Here is a 15,027-nt window from a genome sequence, read left to right on the forward strand (position 1 = left end):
AACAGCACGACAGATCAATTTTGAAACACAAATAACTTACCTTACAACTAATTTGCGACGGAAAAATCTTCAAATTTTTCCCAAAACAGGGAAAACGACCGCAGATTTATTTGCAAACAACCAACGCTAGAAGCAATGGCCGACACTTGAAAAACAATGACTTCGCAATTACTAGTACCCAGTCTACAAGCCAGACTGTCACGTGTGTTCTCGTCCTCAAAGTGACATACTGACAAGATTTGCCTCTGACTTAGGGGTCTTTATGCATAATGCATAAGACCCCAAAAACGGAAAGGGAGGAAACTTGTACCACGTGACTTCGTTCGATGTGAACCGCAGCACTTGGTGACGGAAGTGAATTCGGACCGGAAATGCAAAAGCGACAGACCGCTACTAATTCGAGAATCAAAACATCAGCTGTGGAGGGAGTTTTAAAATAATGGCGGCTTTTCCCTTGAAAAGACCCGTTCCGTTGCGCGAAAAGCAGCCGGACGAGAAGAGATCCAAAGTATCGAACAGAGAAAAACACGTGTTTGTTTCTAAATGGTAAGATATCTGACCAGTTGGCTTTCGAACGTGAGCCACAAATTACCGTGTTTGATTTTTCCCTGATCGAACTTGACTATTTTACCTGCAGGCTTTCAATGAATTATCGAAGAGACGAACAAAACTTTATCTCCGTACAAGAAATACTCGACGACTATGTAAATAACAGCTCCGAAAAGGAAAATTTTCCATTGCAAGTCAAAGAACTGGGGATTATTTTAAAGGAGGCCTTTCCACAGGCGAGTAGAGTCCAGCGAAGAGTTAACGGTGGCCGAGTATGGCAGTACCCACTTTCAAAAACCTCAAGATTGGAAGAAGACTGTGTTAAATGGGAAGGCTTGCCAGCTTTCACAAAAGAATTCGATTGGCTTTTATCTAGCTCTAGCGACGATTTCTTTGAGTGGATAAAAGTCCAGTCACAAGATCTATGCGAAGGCAGCCGAGTTTAAACTGAAGTAAAGATCTTAAAGACTGGACATTTGTTGTACACGTCAACAGTCGAAAAGTTGCAAAAGAAACCGTTGGTGTTTTCGAACTTGGGGCATCTTAAAATTACTTCCGATCTTGCGCACATTTACTTTACCGCGTCATTTCCGTCACCATATGTTGCGGTGCACACCGAACGAAAGCTCTCTCTCGAAGCCGTAAATTTCGGTCGCCGAAAATGAATTTGAACGCTTTCTTATGCCGTTTTCCTACAGTATTTGGCAAATACATAACAATTCTAGATCACGTTAGTAAAATCAGGCAATTTAATTCAATTCCATTTGAGTTTCAAGGATTCGAAAATCGGCCCCAAATTAGTTTCCTCCCTTTCCGTTTTTTATACTGTGAGCCGATCTTGCGAGCCCTCAGTCTCTTGGTTTGCGGTATACAGAATGTGTAACGAAACTGTAACGCGATCAAAATAACCCATTATTTCAGATGTTTTCGACGGGTTTTGATGTTCTAACGACAAACATATCTCCTCTGGACCCTGTGGTACTATTACTGAAGAAATTATGCAACACCAACTTTCAACATTCCTTCCCCAATCCGGGAATTTGACTATTCGATGCTCCTTAGAAGTTGTGTAATAACGGGCCGCGAGAGTCGCTAATAGGAAGCTTTAGCAACGACAACGGCGACGGCAACGAGAACGTCACAAATTTGCATATTTAGTGGGCAAAAACAATAGATCTGCATGCTCTGCACGTGCATCTTTTCATCTTTGTCTATTTCTTTGCCGTCGTCAGCAAAACAAAAACGTGAAATGACCAAATTTGAGGTTTTAGGGAGAACGTGAGCGCTTGAGGATAAATTTTCAATTTCTCTCCTAAATTGAGCGCCGTTCATACTATGAATAAAGGGGGTAGTTTCTAAAGAAACTGTGGTGCTGCGTCGGTGGGGAAGTAGTATACAAAAATTTGGTTTTATCAACGGAGTTGATAATGTAAATTGGCCACCGTACAGAGATTCTAAAAGCTGACGTTTCGAGCGTTAGCCCTTCGTCAGAGCGAATCCACGCTAAATCCTTCTCTCTGACGAAGGGCTAACGCTCGAAACGTCAGCTTTTAGAATCTCTGTATGGTGGTCAATTTACATTATCAAATCCGTTGATAAAACCAAATTTTTGTATGCCGTTCATACTAGTTTCGTACTTGAGGGTTTGCCACACCTTTGTCCCGTTAAAACGCTTGGAATAGTCGCGAAGCTATCACAATAACGCGAATTCACATTTAACAACGACGTTCCCGTTGTCGTCGTCGTTGCCAAAGCTCTTTAATAGGAAACTTGAGCAACGACGACGGCGACGGCAACAAGAACGCCAGCTCAAAATATAAATTCGCGTAATTGCTATATATCACTCGGGTGTGGTAGTTCCTCAAGGATGACACTGGTCGGAAGGGCGCTTAATTTAGAGGAGAAAATAAAAAGTTATCCTTAAGTGCTGACGTTCTTCAAAAAACCTCAAATTTGGCTATTTCACGTCGTTGCTTTGAAGACGACGGCAAAGAAATGGACAAAAATGAAAAACGCACGTGCAGGGCGTGCAAAGCTATTGTTTTTGTCCACCAAATATGCAAATTTGTGACGTTCTCGTAGCCGTCGCTGTTGTCGTTGCTTAAGTTCCCTAATACCAAAAGACAAAGCGTTGGTATAAAACGTTGAGTGTTATCGGAAATGTTCGAACGACTTGAAAGCCCTTAACTCTCCGTTGACGCCTTTAGTCTTTCACCGTTTAACGGACGCTAAAGTTTAACCTTGGTGTGCTTTCCCAAGGAAGACCACATTTGACCTTACATCCTCGCAAGCTGACCTTTCCCACAAAACTTTGTTTTGAAGAGCTCGGAGCAAGAAACGAATTAAACTGTAAAACGCAGGTATAGAGCGGCACTATGTCAAGAAGTGTCCGGTTAAGAAAAGAAAAGAAGAAAGTACAGCTACATGTACACTGTAGGAGTAAAATGGTCATGCCAAAGTGCCATCCTTGCTTTTCTGCATCACTTCTCTGTAAAAGATTACAAACTATTCGCACCTTTTCTAAATCAATATTTGTTTCTTGAGGCTGATGATGCGTTTGTCCAACTGCGCCTGCAGGGTATGTGTACGTGTAGGATTCCGCTCCCTGGTCATAATAACTTTCAGTACCGGCAGATGCACCTATTCCATAGCTGTAATTTGCCTGCAAGGAAAATATGAAGAAAAGGGGTACATGAAGAACCTAGCCCACAAAAGCCTCGACCGCTGACTCGACTCGGAGGTCTTTGGCAGTTCTAGCTTTCTTGTTTAGCTAGGGGGCCAACACGCTTCCATTGTTATGTTTCTTGTTGTTAAAAGATGTAAACGAAAAATAAATTGGTGTTGTTTCTGTTGTCGATTTGGGTTTCGTACACCACTTGTATATAAATAGTAGTAAGTAAGAAGCCAAATTAGATGTGCTTCAACTCGGTATACGAAATCATACCATGTACTTATTTATGGAGCTACCAGTGATGTTTTGCAAGTTTTTGAAATTGAATGAGCCTCCAGACAGGTCGAATTTGAGAATTATCAAAACATGACAAGTATCTATTGATCCTGAATTGCATGACAAGATTACATGTTTACTTTTTGTTCGCAATACAGCCCACAAAATTTTCTCGATTGACTTTTGAGAAAAGGTTTAAAGCATATAAAACTGCATTTGAAAACTTCTTCCTGGTTCGAGTCAATCTGTTTTCAGTATTGTTTGTTCCGTTTTGTTTTAAATTTTGTTTGTCATTTCTATTGAAATAGCAAACCTTCTGTTGGCCGTTATGGTTCTGAATATATATATATGTATCATATTTTGGCATGCATGGTTGCCATAGTAACTTAATGAAGACTCCACAGAGTAGTAAAGCTCTCACCCAGTCAGAATCACGTGATTTCATTGAGTGTAATATGATGTAGACTACTCACTTGGTGATCGGTAGAAATGCCTCCATCCCCATATTGCTGGTTTTTTACTGGTTCTTGTTGCTCATAGTAATATGTCCTCGTTGCCATTTCAGCTGTTTTCATGTTTTCCACACTTTCATAATCAGTTTGGGTATGAGGTTCGTCCATCATGCGAGATTGCGTGATTTCGCTGGAGCGTGTGACACTGCTCTGTGGTATGGTTACATTTGAAGGCAAATTACCATCGAAGGTCAACTCCCTAGGAGCACTTTGAACTTCTACACGTGATTCTCTCAATTTCACATCGTTTGACCCAGTGTTCAAGTCCACAGTTGTGATCTTTTCATTGTCAGATTTGTCGCTAAAGGTGAAAAAGCTTTCAACAACCTCATCATCTTCATCGTCACTTATTGAGTCTTCGGCCTGATTCTTTTTTGCTGACTTTTGTGGCTTTTTACTTGCCGCAGTTGCTTTCTTTGTCAGAGTGTGCGGTACCAGAGGTCTACTGGCCAGTTTCACTGAAGGTTTATTTGGGTTGTCAGCTTTCAGGGTGATGCTATGTTTTGGTTTAGGAAGAAGAGACTTAAGACCTGACCCTCCCTAACAATAAAACAAAAATAGCTACAAAAATACAGAGAAAAACATAGCCGGAAGCAGGGCTGGCGCAGTGGTGAGAGCACCCGATGACTCTTGACACTTAAGGGTACCTAAAATTCATTACTGATCATACTTTTTGTCGGCAAAAATTAAAATCTATATTACCAATTTTTTTAGCAATGGGATAGTGAATCCAAAAAGGCCATCGAGATCAACTGCAGCTGACTACGTCCACTCTGACATTTAAATTCAGTCGCCAAGCTCAGGAATATATCTGAATACATCCAGACTTGAATAGTACACAAATCATCAATCTGGTCCGAGTAAGAGTTCATCCAAAAAGCCATTTTGTGATGAGAAAAAACAATAATATTGAAACAAACTCTGATTTTTCCACACAAAAAAAAAAAACAAAGTCCAAATATAGCTTTTACTATAAAGTGAGTTCAGAATAAAAATAAAAATAATATTATTAATTATTATTATTGATTTATTACCTCTGATGGAGCAATGATCTTTTTCGTTGTCGGAGCATCATCTTCTTCATCAGAATCAGTCTAAATAATGAAAGGACACTATTTATTATATAAACACCAATGAAATACCAAGTGAGCTTTCGCCCGAAATCATGATATCTTCACATGCGAAGAAAAATATTTCACTTGTTCGTTCTCTGTGATCATTCGTGAAATAGTTTTCAATACTTGAAGAGAAAGTTCTTATCTTCGTGCAGCCATGTAATATCCGCTATGTAACAGACGTACAGTTGTAGCCACTTGCAAAATCAAGAGATCTTGTTTGATGGTTTACAATAACTTAACAATAACATTATTTAGAGGACTTACCAATACGTGGTCCCAGGCCCTTTGTTTAAATCCATAGCAAGGCTATGTTACTCAAAGGTACAATGTACGAACCCAGGTTCAAAAGAGCAATTTTGTTCAGGTTGTATTACTCCTTGACAGCTTGTAAGCACTATGTAACCATACTTCGTGTACCTGGCCCAGGGTGAAATACTATAACTGGAACACTAATGCCCTGCTTCTTAGATGGTCACATCCCTGGGCACTAATCTCACTTTAAAGCAATAGCCTAGAAGAGTAGTGTAAATGCAAACAAAAGTTCTGCTCTTCTCCAGGGTTGTCAAAAAGAGGATTTCCCTGGCCAACACGAGCATGCCTCCTTTGAGTCCTTTGAGACAAGCCCCCCAATTAATTGCTTATTATTAGTTTGACTTTATCAGTAGGCTTACTGCCTACCCTTCAACCCACTGAGTCCTTAACCACTCCAAATAGATGAGTAAAATCGTCTGGTGATAAACAGAGTAAAATCTATTAAGCCTAACTCCCAGGGGTCAATGTGTAACCTTGCATCGTACTACGAAAACCACCGATTTGTGAAATGGGCCAGAATTACTGAGTGACTGCCCGTCCACTTCAGTTAAACATTATTTTGATGTAAATCCTTTCCCACAGTGTGAGCAGTAGCCAGCTTTCGCCGTCAAGGTGTACCGGAACAACCACAACAATGAAAAGATAACTTTTCAAAGTCATGAGTCTCGGGAAAGCAATGGATAAAATTGTTCTTGTCCAGCAAAGAGGTTGCTGGTGCAACCATGGAATTGCTGCTACTTCAAGTGTAAGAAAGGTTCCCTGGCCTGAAATGTACTATGTAGTGTCGAACGCAACACCTCTCAGTAGAATTTGAACTACATGTATCTACAAGTGAAAGTGGGCAGTGTCAGTAATTAGGGCCCATTCCACAGATCGGTGATTTTCGTGGTAAAATCTTAGCAAAAGACCTTTTCCCTTGAGCCCAAAGTACCTATCAGCAAAAGAAACCCACCAAACAAAATTATGGATCAAACAGGGACACTGATGATGTACACAACTTACTTTGGGTGCTGTGGGAATTGCTATCTTGATCAGCTGTTTTGACTTTCTGTCCTCTGCACTTCCGCTGCCTGTTTTTCTTTTTGTGTTGTCCTGCTTTTGCCAAGGATTTTCAGCTTGCCAGGGAGCCGGAAGAAGAGAAAACAAACTTCCAACCGACTTCGGTTTATCGTTACTTTCACCCTTTATCGTTTTCTTTGCTCGCTTAGAAATTGGTTCGTACACCTCCTCAACTTCCAGGATCTCCTCATCATCTTCGGTCATCGTTTCAAGATTAGGAACAAGTTTTCCATCGCGAGAGACGTCTTTCAGACCTGATGTTTCTCTCTCAAGATTATCGACGTTTTGGGGTTTAGGGAGAAGTGAAGCTAAGCCAGTTTTGCGGGCCAGAAAATTGGAAATCTCGTTGGATTGCTTTGGTTTCGGCAAAACAAAGCCTTCCCCCTTCGATGGCTTTACTTCTTCCTTGGCGATACTCCACTCTTCCACTTCGTCTTCTTTTGATGAAGCGCCATGATCGTTGGGTACTTCAGCTTCTCGATTCTCATCGAAGTCGCTTGAATTGCTCTCCTCATCGCTACTCGCGTATGCAACAAGTGACATGTCATCAACAAATCACGAGTTTCCCTTCGCAAAAAGTGTTGGGAAAAACAACAATCACGATCAGTAGAAATTCAAATGTTGATCCGCCATGTTTATTTGCTAACTGTTGCCCAGTGATGCGCGGACAACAGAAGAAAAGTCACCCAACCCACTGGAGCGCGCGGTTGGACCGTAATTAAAAGCTATCTCAAGGGCAAAGTGGTTTACTGCAAGAGAAATTTTTGAGAGGCCACGCTATAAAGCACGCTTAAAAAGCACGGATTTATATGAAAAACTTGACTCTGAATCGCAAAAACCTCAAACTTCTCATCTTCACAAGGAAAAATGTCATTGATACTTTCTCCGGCGCAAGATCAGGAAATATCTTCTACATCCAGCCGATTAGTCCAAGGCTAACCATTTATCTACTTTCTACATTAAAGGTTACTTGATATATCAGGGATTAACTATATGAAGATCATTCTGATTGAGCTGTAAATGCTATGTTATGCTTTCTATTTAACAAATAGATTCCATGTTGCCGTGCGTCTGTTCAGTGATAGATCACAGATGACGTAAACTTACTAAACTTACCTTGGGCAGTCGTTTACCATGACTGAGCTAGAAGCCTTCTCGAGTGTATTAAGGCTTGACCAGCCTAAATATTATGCATATTTTTATTTAAGGGAAAGCATTTGTCCAGGGCCTATGAAACTTGGCAGGCAGTTGGTTATCGGTATTGCTATATATTGATATATATAATATATCGGTATTGTGATAAAATGCCCCGTATCAAATTCTTGTCACGTGATCCGAACTCGACTTATAACAATTATATTTTTACTCAAAAATATTCCATTATGTCAATCTTGTTTCTCGATTATTCGATTACCCCTTCTAAAGGCTTTGTCACACATGTTAAGAGCAATGAACAATTGAGGCAGAAAGGTCACGTGACATGATAAACATTAAAATATCTTATAAGATAATTACGGAGTACCACATTAAAAGGCGGCATTTGGTAGGCACAGTTGTTCTACTGAAAGGTATTAATGCCAAACTGATTATCAAAATTTTGAAGTATAAATGTTCCTCATTTTTGATTAAAGTATATAAACGTTGTAAATTGTTTTAGGATCACGTGACCAAAATGTGATGGAAAACGTTTTGGCAAATTAATAACAACACCGATAACAAACTTCCTGCTAAGTTTCATGGGCATTGGACAAATACTTTCCTTCAAATAAAAATATGCATAATAATTAGGTTGGTCACACCTTTAAACACTTGACTTCTCCAGATAGACAACCCCTGAGAGTTTTACACTAATTATTAACTGACCCACTCCTCAATATACCTGAGTAGCTTTTGACTAAAACCAATGGGAAAAAAACCCGAGGGATTTTTATTACATTGAAATCCCATGGAGGTCAGTGCATGGGCACCGCGCGAAGCAAAAGTACTGGTATCCAGACAGAATTGCATGCTTTCCATTAGGGCTAACTTGACGGCCACACTAAGCTTATGAGAATTTGGTTAAAAAAACTGTTGGACCCGTAAGGGTGATCCATGCTTTTTACTGCCTGCAGGGTGTCAGCTCTTGTAGGCTGGTATTCCGGTGGTTTAGTATTTTTATCTTTTAGCAAGCCATTCACATTGTATCTTATAAGGGCCTTTTCTCCTGCTTCAGGTTTCGTTACTTTACCGTTTCCTTGAATTGTTATTGTTATTTGAGCATTCTTGCACACTGTAGAACAGTTAATGATGTCAGAATCAATTTCAAATGGGAGGAGCAGACAAGACTGCTACCTTGTGTGATGGTAAACTAACATTCAACGAACAATCTCAATGTTGGCACTGTATTGTTCCCTTGAACGGGTGTTACGCAGGTTGTTCATTGTTCATCGGCCCAACAGCTGCCCTTCCGGTTTTTGCATAATTCATGCAAATTCATTTGCCGGCCTTCATTTGAACATTTGTAATAGCGTGAACGATGTGATTGAATTACGAGTCAGATGAAGTGTTTAGAATCACTCAACCTTGTTCCAGAAGGTGCTCAATGACTGCTCGGTAAGACGCTTTGTGTTGTTTTTAATTTAACAAAGTGATCACCTTTTTGGAGAATTTCATCAGCTCCTTTTTGGTGTTCCATTCGATGTAACCTGTTAATAACAAGAAAAGACTGCATGAGTTGTAGTCGATTTTGTCTAAGTACTGTTCATCAACAAATAGATCCCCATTTTTAAGTTACAAAAAGTTTTCAGATCCTTATTGCGTCTAAATTGATAACATTGTCCCAGCAACTTTCGCCGGTTGGGCTTTAAGGCCAGATTTTGCAATTGTCAGAGGTAATGTTGTCTATGGCAGGACAGCGGAAATTTTTCTGCTTAACTTTTGTCACATTTTAAGGCAGCGAAAATTCAAAGCAGCATTCGTTGACAAATGGCCAGCGCTTCGCACGATGCTTGAACAGCGAAATTGTCGATAAAAAAGCTATTTCCAGCGATTTAAAATTTCTAAGGTTTCTTCAGGTTCAAACTCAACAGAAACTATTGATATCTAGAATCTCCGTACTTCACGGCCACGACGGAAAATGCCCTCAACGATTTCGAGTACAAGCCGTAAGACTTGTCATTCGTCTGGATCTTTTGCAGCCGGATTTTTGAGTAAATCTGTAAGACGATTTTCTGGCATGATGCTTGCACGATTGTTCAGTAGAAATGATGGGTTGTCAGGAAGATGATATCCTTATAACGACTCAAGCCATTAATTCTCGGAATTCGGTTCCTTGCTTTTCGAAAACTTTAACGTGTTCTAGCTTACGACAGGGCAGAATGCGAACTTTAGAGCTGGCAGGATCTGTGATAACAATCTTACCGACCAGCTAACGCTGTTTATGACCGTTTATGTGAAGTCAGGGGGACTCTGAAGCACTTGGCAAGCTGTGCATATGCTTTCCCGGTCCTCGGCGGTGGCCTTTTCTCCAGATTTTACTCATGAACGTTTCTAAGCTTTTAAAACAATTCGAAAGAAACAGAGCTAGAAAAAAATATATTATAATCTTTTTAAAAAACAAAAGAAAAAAAACTAACTGTCTTGACGCACCGATAATTTTGGTTAGTGATCAAATGCAAGGTCGTTTCTTATCTTCTCAGGAAACTTAAGTCGACATTTCGTAATTTTTTGTTTTAAAAATGATTTGAAGCTAGGTGAATTTACTTTTAATTTATGAAAACGTAGAATTTAGAAACAGAGAATCTGACGCCCCTCGATAAAGTTTTAGGATTCACAAATTTACATGTTTTGAAACGCCATACGGTCTCCTGGCAACGTGGGAGCACTTTCAAAAATTCACGATGCGATGAATTTCGCTAGCAACCACCTTCGGTAGGGACAGCAGTTGAAAGATTTGGGGAATTGTTAAGAGTTTCATTTCAATGAGGAAACTCTCCAAAAGGAAGAGGTAATAGTATAATTGAACTCTTTAGTTCATGCACGTACGTAATATACCCTTTTTCGAAAGAACGTATACGTAAACTTTAAAAGAAGATTCAATATACGGGTGATATAGAGAGATTTAGTAGCGTGTTTGAGGCACTTCAGGTACAAATGCATTTTACCAAAGATCACATGATTTTAGTCTGCCGTTTGTCGTTTTACGAGGTTTTACATTTAGCGCGCTCGTTGATTTGCAAGCTATTTCACAACGCTGCAGAAATTTGGAAGCGCAGCAAGTTCCCCTCCTTTGGTTTGAAGTGATTTAAAAACAGCCATGAAATGGTCACAGAGCGAGCTTCAATGCACTGTCAATTCCACCCACCATGCAACACAATAAATATATATACCGGACTACCACATTGAGTTGACACAAAGAATACTCTGTATGGTTTTTCTTCTTTTGCAGATATGACGCGAACTTCACCCAAATTTGAGAAATTTATAGAGACAATCTTAACACATGAAACCACGTGCACCACACCAATGTGGGTTTAAAAGGAATGTCCCATCGACCCGTCCTAACGCATGATCAGAACTCGAGTCAAAAAGCAATGATTGAACGCCAAGACAACCTAACAAATGCTCTCAACTCTCTGGGCCTCACGAAAGGTGCGGGAAACTTAACTCCTGAGGCAAAAAGACATCACGAGAATGTTGCCCTATACATGTTTATCGGTCTCGTTGCTGCATTCGTGTTCATCGCAACAATCATAATCTCAGTGGAACTATATAGAAATGGGAGGTGTTCAAAAAACTTCAAACGGAAAGGAGAGAAAGGAAATGGAAGAACTAGACTGGATAATGAAGATGACGATGACGATGATGGAGATTATTCAGAAATTGAAATGAACGACTTATAACATCCGATAAGTGGTTTAGTAAATATAAAAGGAGCTATTGGGGTAGACTGATGTAGAATTGCGAAGTTTCTTGTGTTATCTCTGGATGCAGGGCACGTGACAGGATCCTAAAGGACCCTGATCGAAGTTCACAGGTCCTTTGAAGTGACTGCTCCACAGCGGCCCGTCTTCTAGGATCCGTAAGTGTTGGTTCAATTTACTCTGGTGGTGGAGGTGGTGGATTTGTTTCACTCTTAATGTGGGGGTGGGTCTCGCATATGAAAGGGGCGGCGATGCTCGTCGTCTCGCTTGGGGATGTAAATTTGGATTGGAAAACGTCACCAATTCAAGCTGGAATGCAGATGTTGCGCCGGTAATCAGCTGTGCGTTTGTGCGGATCGATATCAAGCCTGTCGTGTACTGCTCAGCTTGCCATACTAAACCATCTAAAACCAGAAGAAAAACAACTCATTAATCAGTACTTTACACAGCTGAGGCTATCATGGCATCAAGAGGCACTGATTCATCGAATCATATGGTGTATCATGGCTAATATCGCAGAGTTTTCTCGGAACTTTCCCAATACATGCAGATAGACAGAGCTAAAAAGTGGCCGGAGAAATACATTTTTCTTGTATTATTTTACGGACCGACTCGATATTATCACGTTTTCACTAGTGACGCAGGCACACGCGCAAAAGATATTCGCGTCAAGTGAAAATGATCCACAAAGCAAGAAGAAGCACACGAAACAGAGACAAAGATCCCCTAGTTCCATGTAGTCTATTACGACGCGGCGCTGCGAGTGGAATTTTCATTGGAAGGCCATCACAGCTTGCGTTGCGCCACGTTTTCATAAAACGCAAGCCGCGAACGCAAGCATAAGCTCAAGCACAAGGAAAAGGAAAAAAAATTGATCCTTGCCGCGCTTGTACTTATGCTTGCGCTCGGCCCGTTTTCACGATGAAATAAGCGCTCTTGTCCTTACGTTTATGCTTGCGTCGTGCTTGCGTTGCTGGTGAAAACCAGGCTTAAGTCAAATCTCAACCCGGCAACGAAGCGAGGACTTATATCGCGTTTACTATACACGCAGATTGGCTTGCTTATACGGTAAAGATAGAAAAGATACTGTCTGGTATGCAGTTGTGAAGATATAATGCAGTCGCCAATAAAAGACTGAGATAAGGATATTTTGAGCGAACCAATCTCGCTCCTTTTTAAATACACTGAATTCTTGAAAAATTGATCTCTTCGGTGGCATTCTGATGTACAACAAAGGAAAGGCGGAAATCTGTCAAGTAAATCCAAATTATGTTCCTTGGAACTTCAACCTTCCTTAGTGAATGGCACAGCAATAGCAGTAATCATTTGGAGTGGGATATTAGACTTGGAATAACTTACGCGCAAAGCGTTTCTCATCGATTTAAAAGCGCTCAAATATCGGTCTTCATATTTTATGCAGTTTTGAAGGCTACAAGAATTCTAGGACTCCTATCTTATCGTATCTTACAAGTGGATATTTCCGATAGACTTGATCATTTTAATTAAGCAATTACTAAGATTGCTTGTAATCTTAACAAGCACTTAATTATGCAAAAGTTGGGGAACCGGATATCAACAAATGAAAGCTCTATCGAAGGACGAGTGGCTGGACATAATCAATTTCTTTTAAAACGGAGATTGAATTTGTAGGTAATAAAGACATTTTTTCGTAAGACACACTGCGTCCCTTATGGAAGCGCTAACCTCTTTTAGAAGTGCCCCACAAGGATCAACTTAATATACGGCAATCTTACATATCAAAGGGCAGCGGTACTCTTAATAATTTGTAGTAATGCGAAGAAATGTGCTTATTTTGCGATTTGCATTTTAGTGCATTCCTTGTTCCTTCGCCGTTCTCTTTAAAATAACGTGAAAAAGTTCAGCAGAAGACCTTTGATTGCGCGAGTTGTTTTTTTCAACTGTGTTCATGCAAGCCGTTTTAGTTTCAAGACAGTTCGCGCACAACATACATTGTGAACTCGACGTGATTGCAAAATAGTTAAGAGTTGCAGTCGTCTGTGCTAAAGCCCTAGTACAATGAAGTTGTAGAAACATCAAACCTCAAAACGGTTATGGATACTGCATTGGAGAGGGGGACATGAAGCGATGTAACAGGATACTAAATTTGAGAGTTGTGTGGCTTTCTCCTCCGAAAGCGTCCTCGGAATTTTACGAAGATAACGATATTTAACGCCTTCATGTTGAGTGCCTGGATAAAACGAAAACTGCTCATACGACGCAAAGTTGCGGAATTAAATGTAATTAGTTCGTTACGTTTTGGCCAAGGTTCAGACGTTAGAAATCTTGCGTACGACTTCCGCTTTTCTACACGTTCAGCACAGGGTGATTGCGCGCCGAAAAAAGAAAACAAAACAAAACAAGAAATAAAAAATGCGCATATTTTTTTTACTTTATTCACGTTGAGGACGAAAACCTTTGAATTAGAACGAAGAACACGTGTTGTATGTAAGTGTTGCATTTAAATCGTCTTGGTTGTTGCGCTTCCCTCTAACTCCAGTGCCTTTTACGCTGGCGACTGACATGCACTTAATAACGCTGAGTACGAAGGCCCCTTCCATACGTATCTGCAACTCAGTTTTTTCTTTCCGGATTAAAAAATATTCCCATCCACACATAGCGTATTCAAATAGAATATTCCCGTCCACATGTATAATTAGGGAGCTTACGAAACGAGGACGACGACGGCTACGACGACTTCATTTAAAAATACAAGTTCGTGTTATTCATATCACTATACGAAACTATTTCATGTCGTTTCGCGTTAAAAATGTGTAGTAACTGTCGAGGAATTAAACTGGTATCAGTGACTCGGTTGGAAGCGTAGAGAGAGAACTGAAAATTCATCGTCATGTGCTAACGTCGTCCACAGAACCTTGAATTTGGTCATTTCACGTCGCCATTTAGGAGATGACGGCAAAGAAATGTACCAAAATGTAAAACGCACGTGCAGAGCGTGCAGAGCCATTGTTTTTGCTCAATAAAGCTATTGTTTTGTAGCGTCGTCGTTGCCGTCGGCGTCGTCGTTTCGTAAGCTCCCTATTATAATAATAATAAAAACATAATATCTGACCTGCTAATCGCTGAGGGCGCAGCTCAACGAGGTCAGACCGAAGGAACTGTGCTGCCGGCTAGGCGCTCGGCCCCTGAACACGACCCATGTATGACCTCCGAGAACATCACCACAGCCAGATGGAATAGGCTGGGAGTCGATTTTACTGAGGGAGGAAAACCGGAGTACCCAGAGAAAATCCTCAGAGTCAGATTGAGATCGACTGAAACTCAGCCCACGTACGACCTCAAGATGCGATACCGGGTTCACAGTGGTAGGGGGCACGAGTGTTACCACCGGGCCAACCTTACTGGGGAGCCCCCCCCCCCCCCCCCAAACAAAAAAAAAAAAAAAAAAAAAACAGAATTCGCCGGATACGTGTGGACGGAAGGCGTATCCACCCTAGGGGTGGGGAGCCGACGAGGGGAGAGGTCGGCTTACTAATGAATGTATCTTTGGGACATAACTGTGAAAATTGAACTAATTTGTTGTCTTATTGCAGCCGAACTCGCTGGAATCGTGATATATGCAAGCTTAGAAATGCAGAATTATTCAACCA

The 15,027-nt window shown here is 40.7% G+C and overlaps 1 protein-coding gene and 1 long non-coding RNA gene across 3 annotated transcripts in view; one reads left to right on the forward strand and one right to left on the reverse strand.

The window, feature by feature from the left end:
- Positions 1-10,078, reverse strand: part of LOC138038503 (proline-rich protein PRCC-like) — a 19,760-nt gene extending 9,682 nt beyond the window's left edge. The window contains exons 1-6 of one of the 2 annotated variants that reach the window (XM_068884382.1): positions 9,897-10,078; positions 9,132-9,181; positions 6,441-7,064; positions 5,043-5,102; positions 3,970-4,548; positions 3,065-3,211 (exon numbers count right to left, since the gene is read on the reverse strand). In XM_068884382.1, the coding sequence (XP_068740483.1) occupies positions 3,065-3,211; positions 3,970-4,548; positions 5,043-5,102; positions 6,441-7,040 (1,386 nt within the window). In that variant the 5' untranslated portion in view covers positions 7,041-7,064; positions 9,132-9,181; positions 9,897-10,078. Of the gene's footprint in view, positions 1-3,064; positions 3,212-3,969; positions 4,549-5,042; positions 5,103-6,440; positions 7,065-9,131; positions 9,182-9,593; positions 9,734-9,896 lie in introns of those variants that run through there. The other variant, XM_068884381.1, reaches the window with a different exon arrangement.
- On the forward strand, positions 8,366-13,071 carry LOC138038504 (uncharacterized). The gene is made up of 2 exons (XR_011130245.1): positions 8,366-9,089; positions 10,924-13,071. It is a non-coding gene; the product is annotated as an uncharacterized lncRNA (long non-coding RNA).
- The last annotated feature ends 1,956 nt before the right edge of the window (positions 13,072-15,027 follow it).

Source organism: Montipora capricornis, chromosome 2 (genome assembly GCF_036669925.1).
Source record: "Montipora capricornis isolate CH-2021 chromosome 2, ASM3666992v2, whole genome shotgun sequence".
Taxonomy (NCBI): Eukaryota; Metazoa; Cnidaria; class Anthozoa; order Scleractinia; family Acroporidae; genus Montipora; species Montipora capricornis.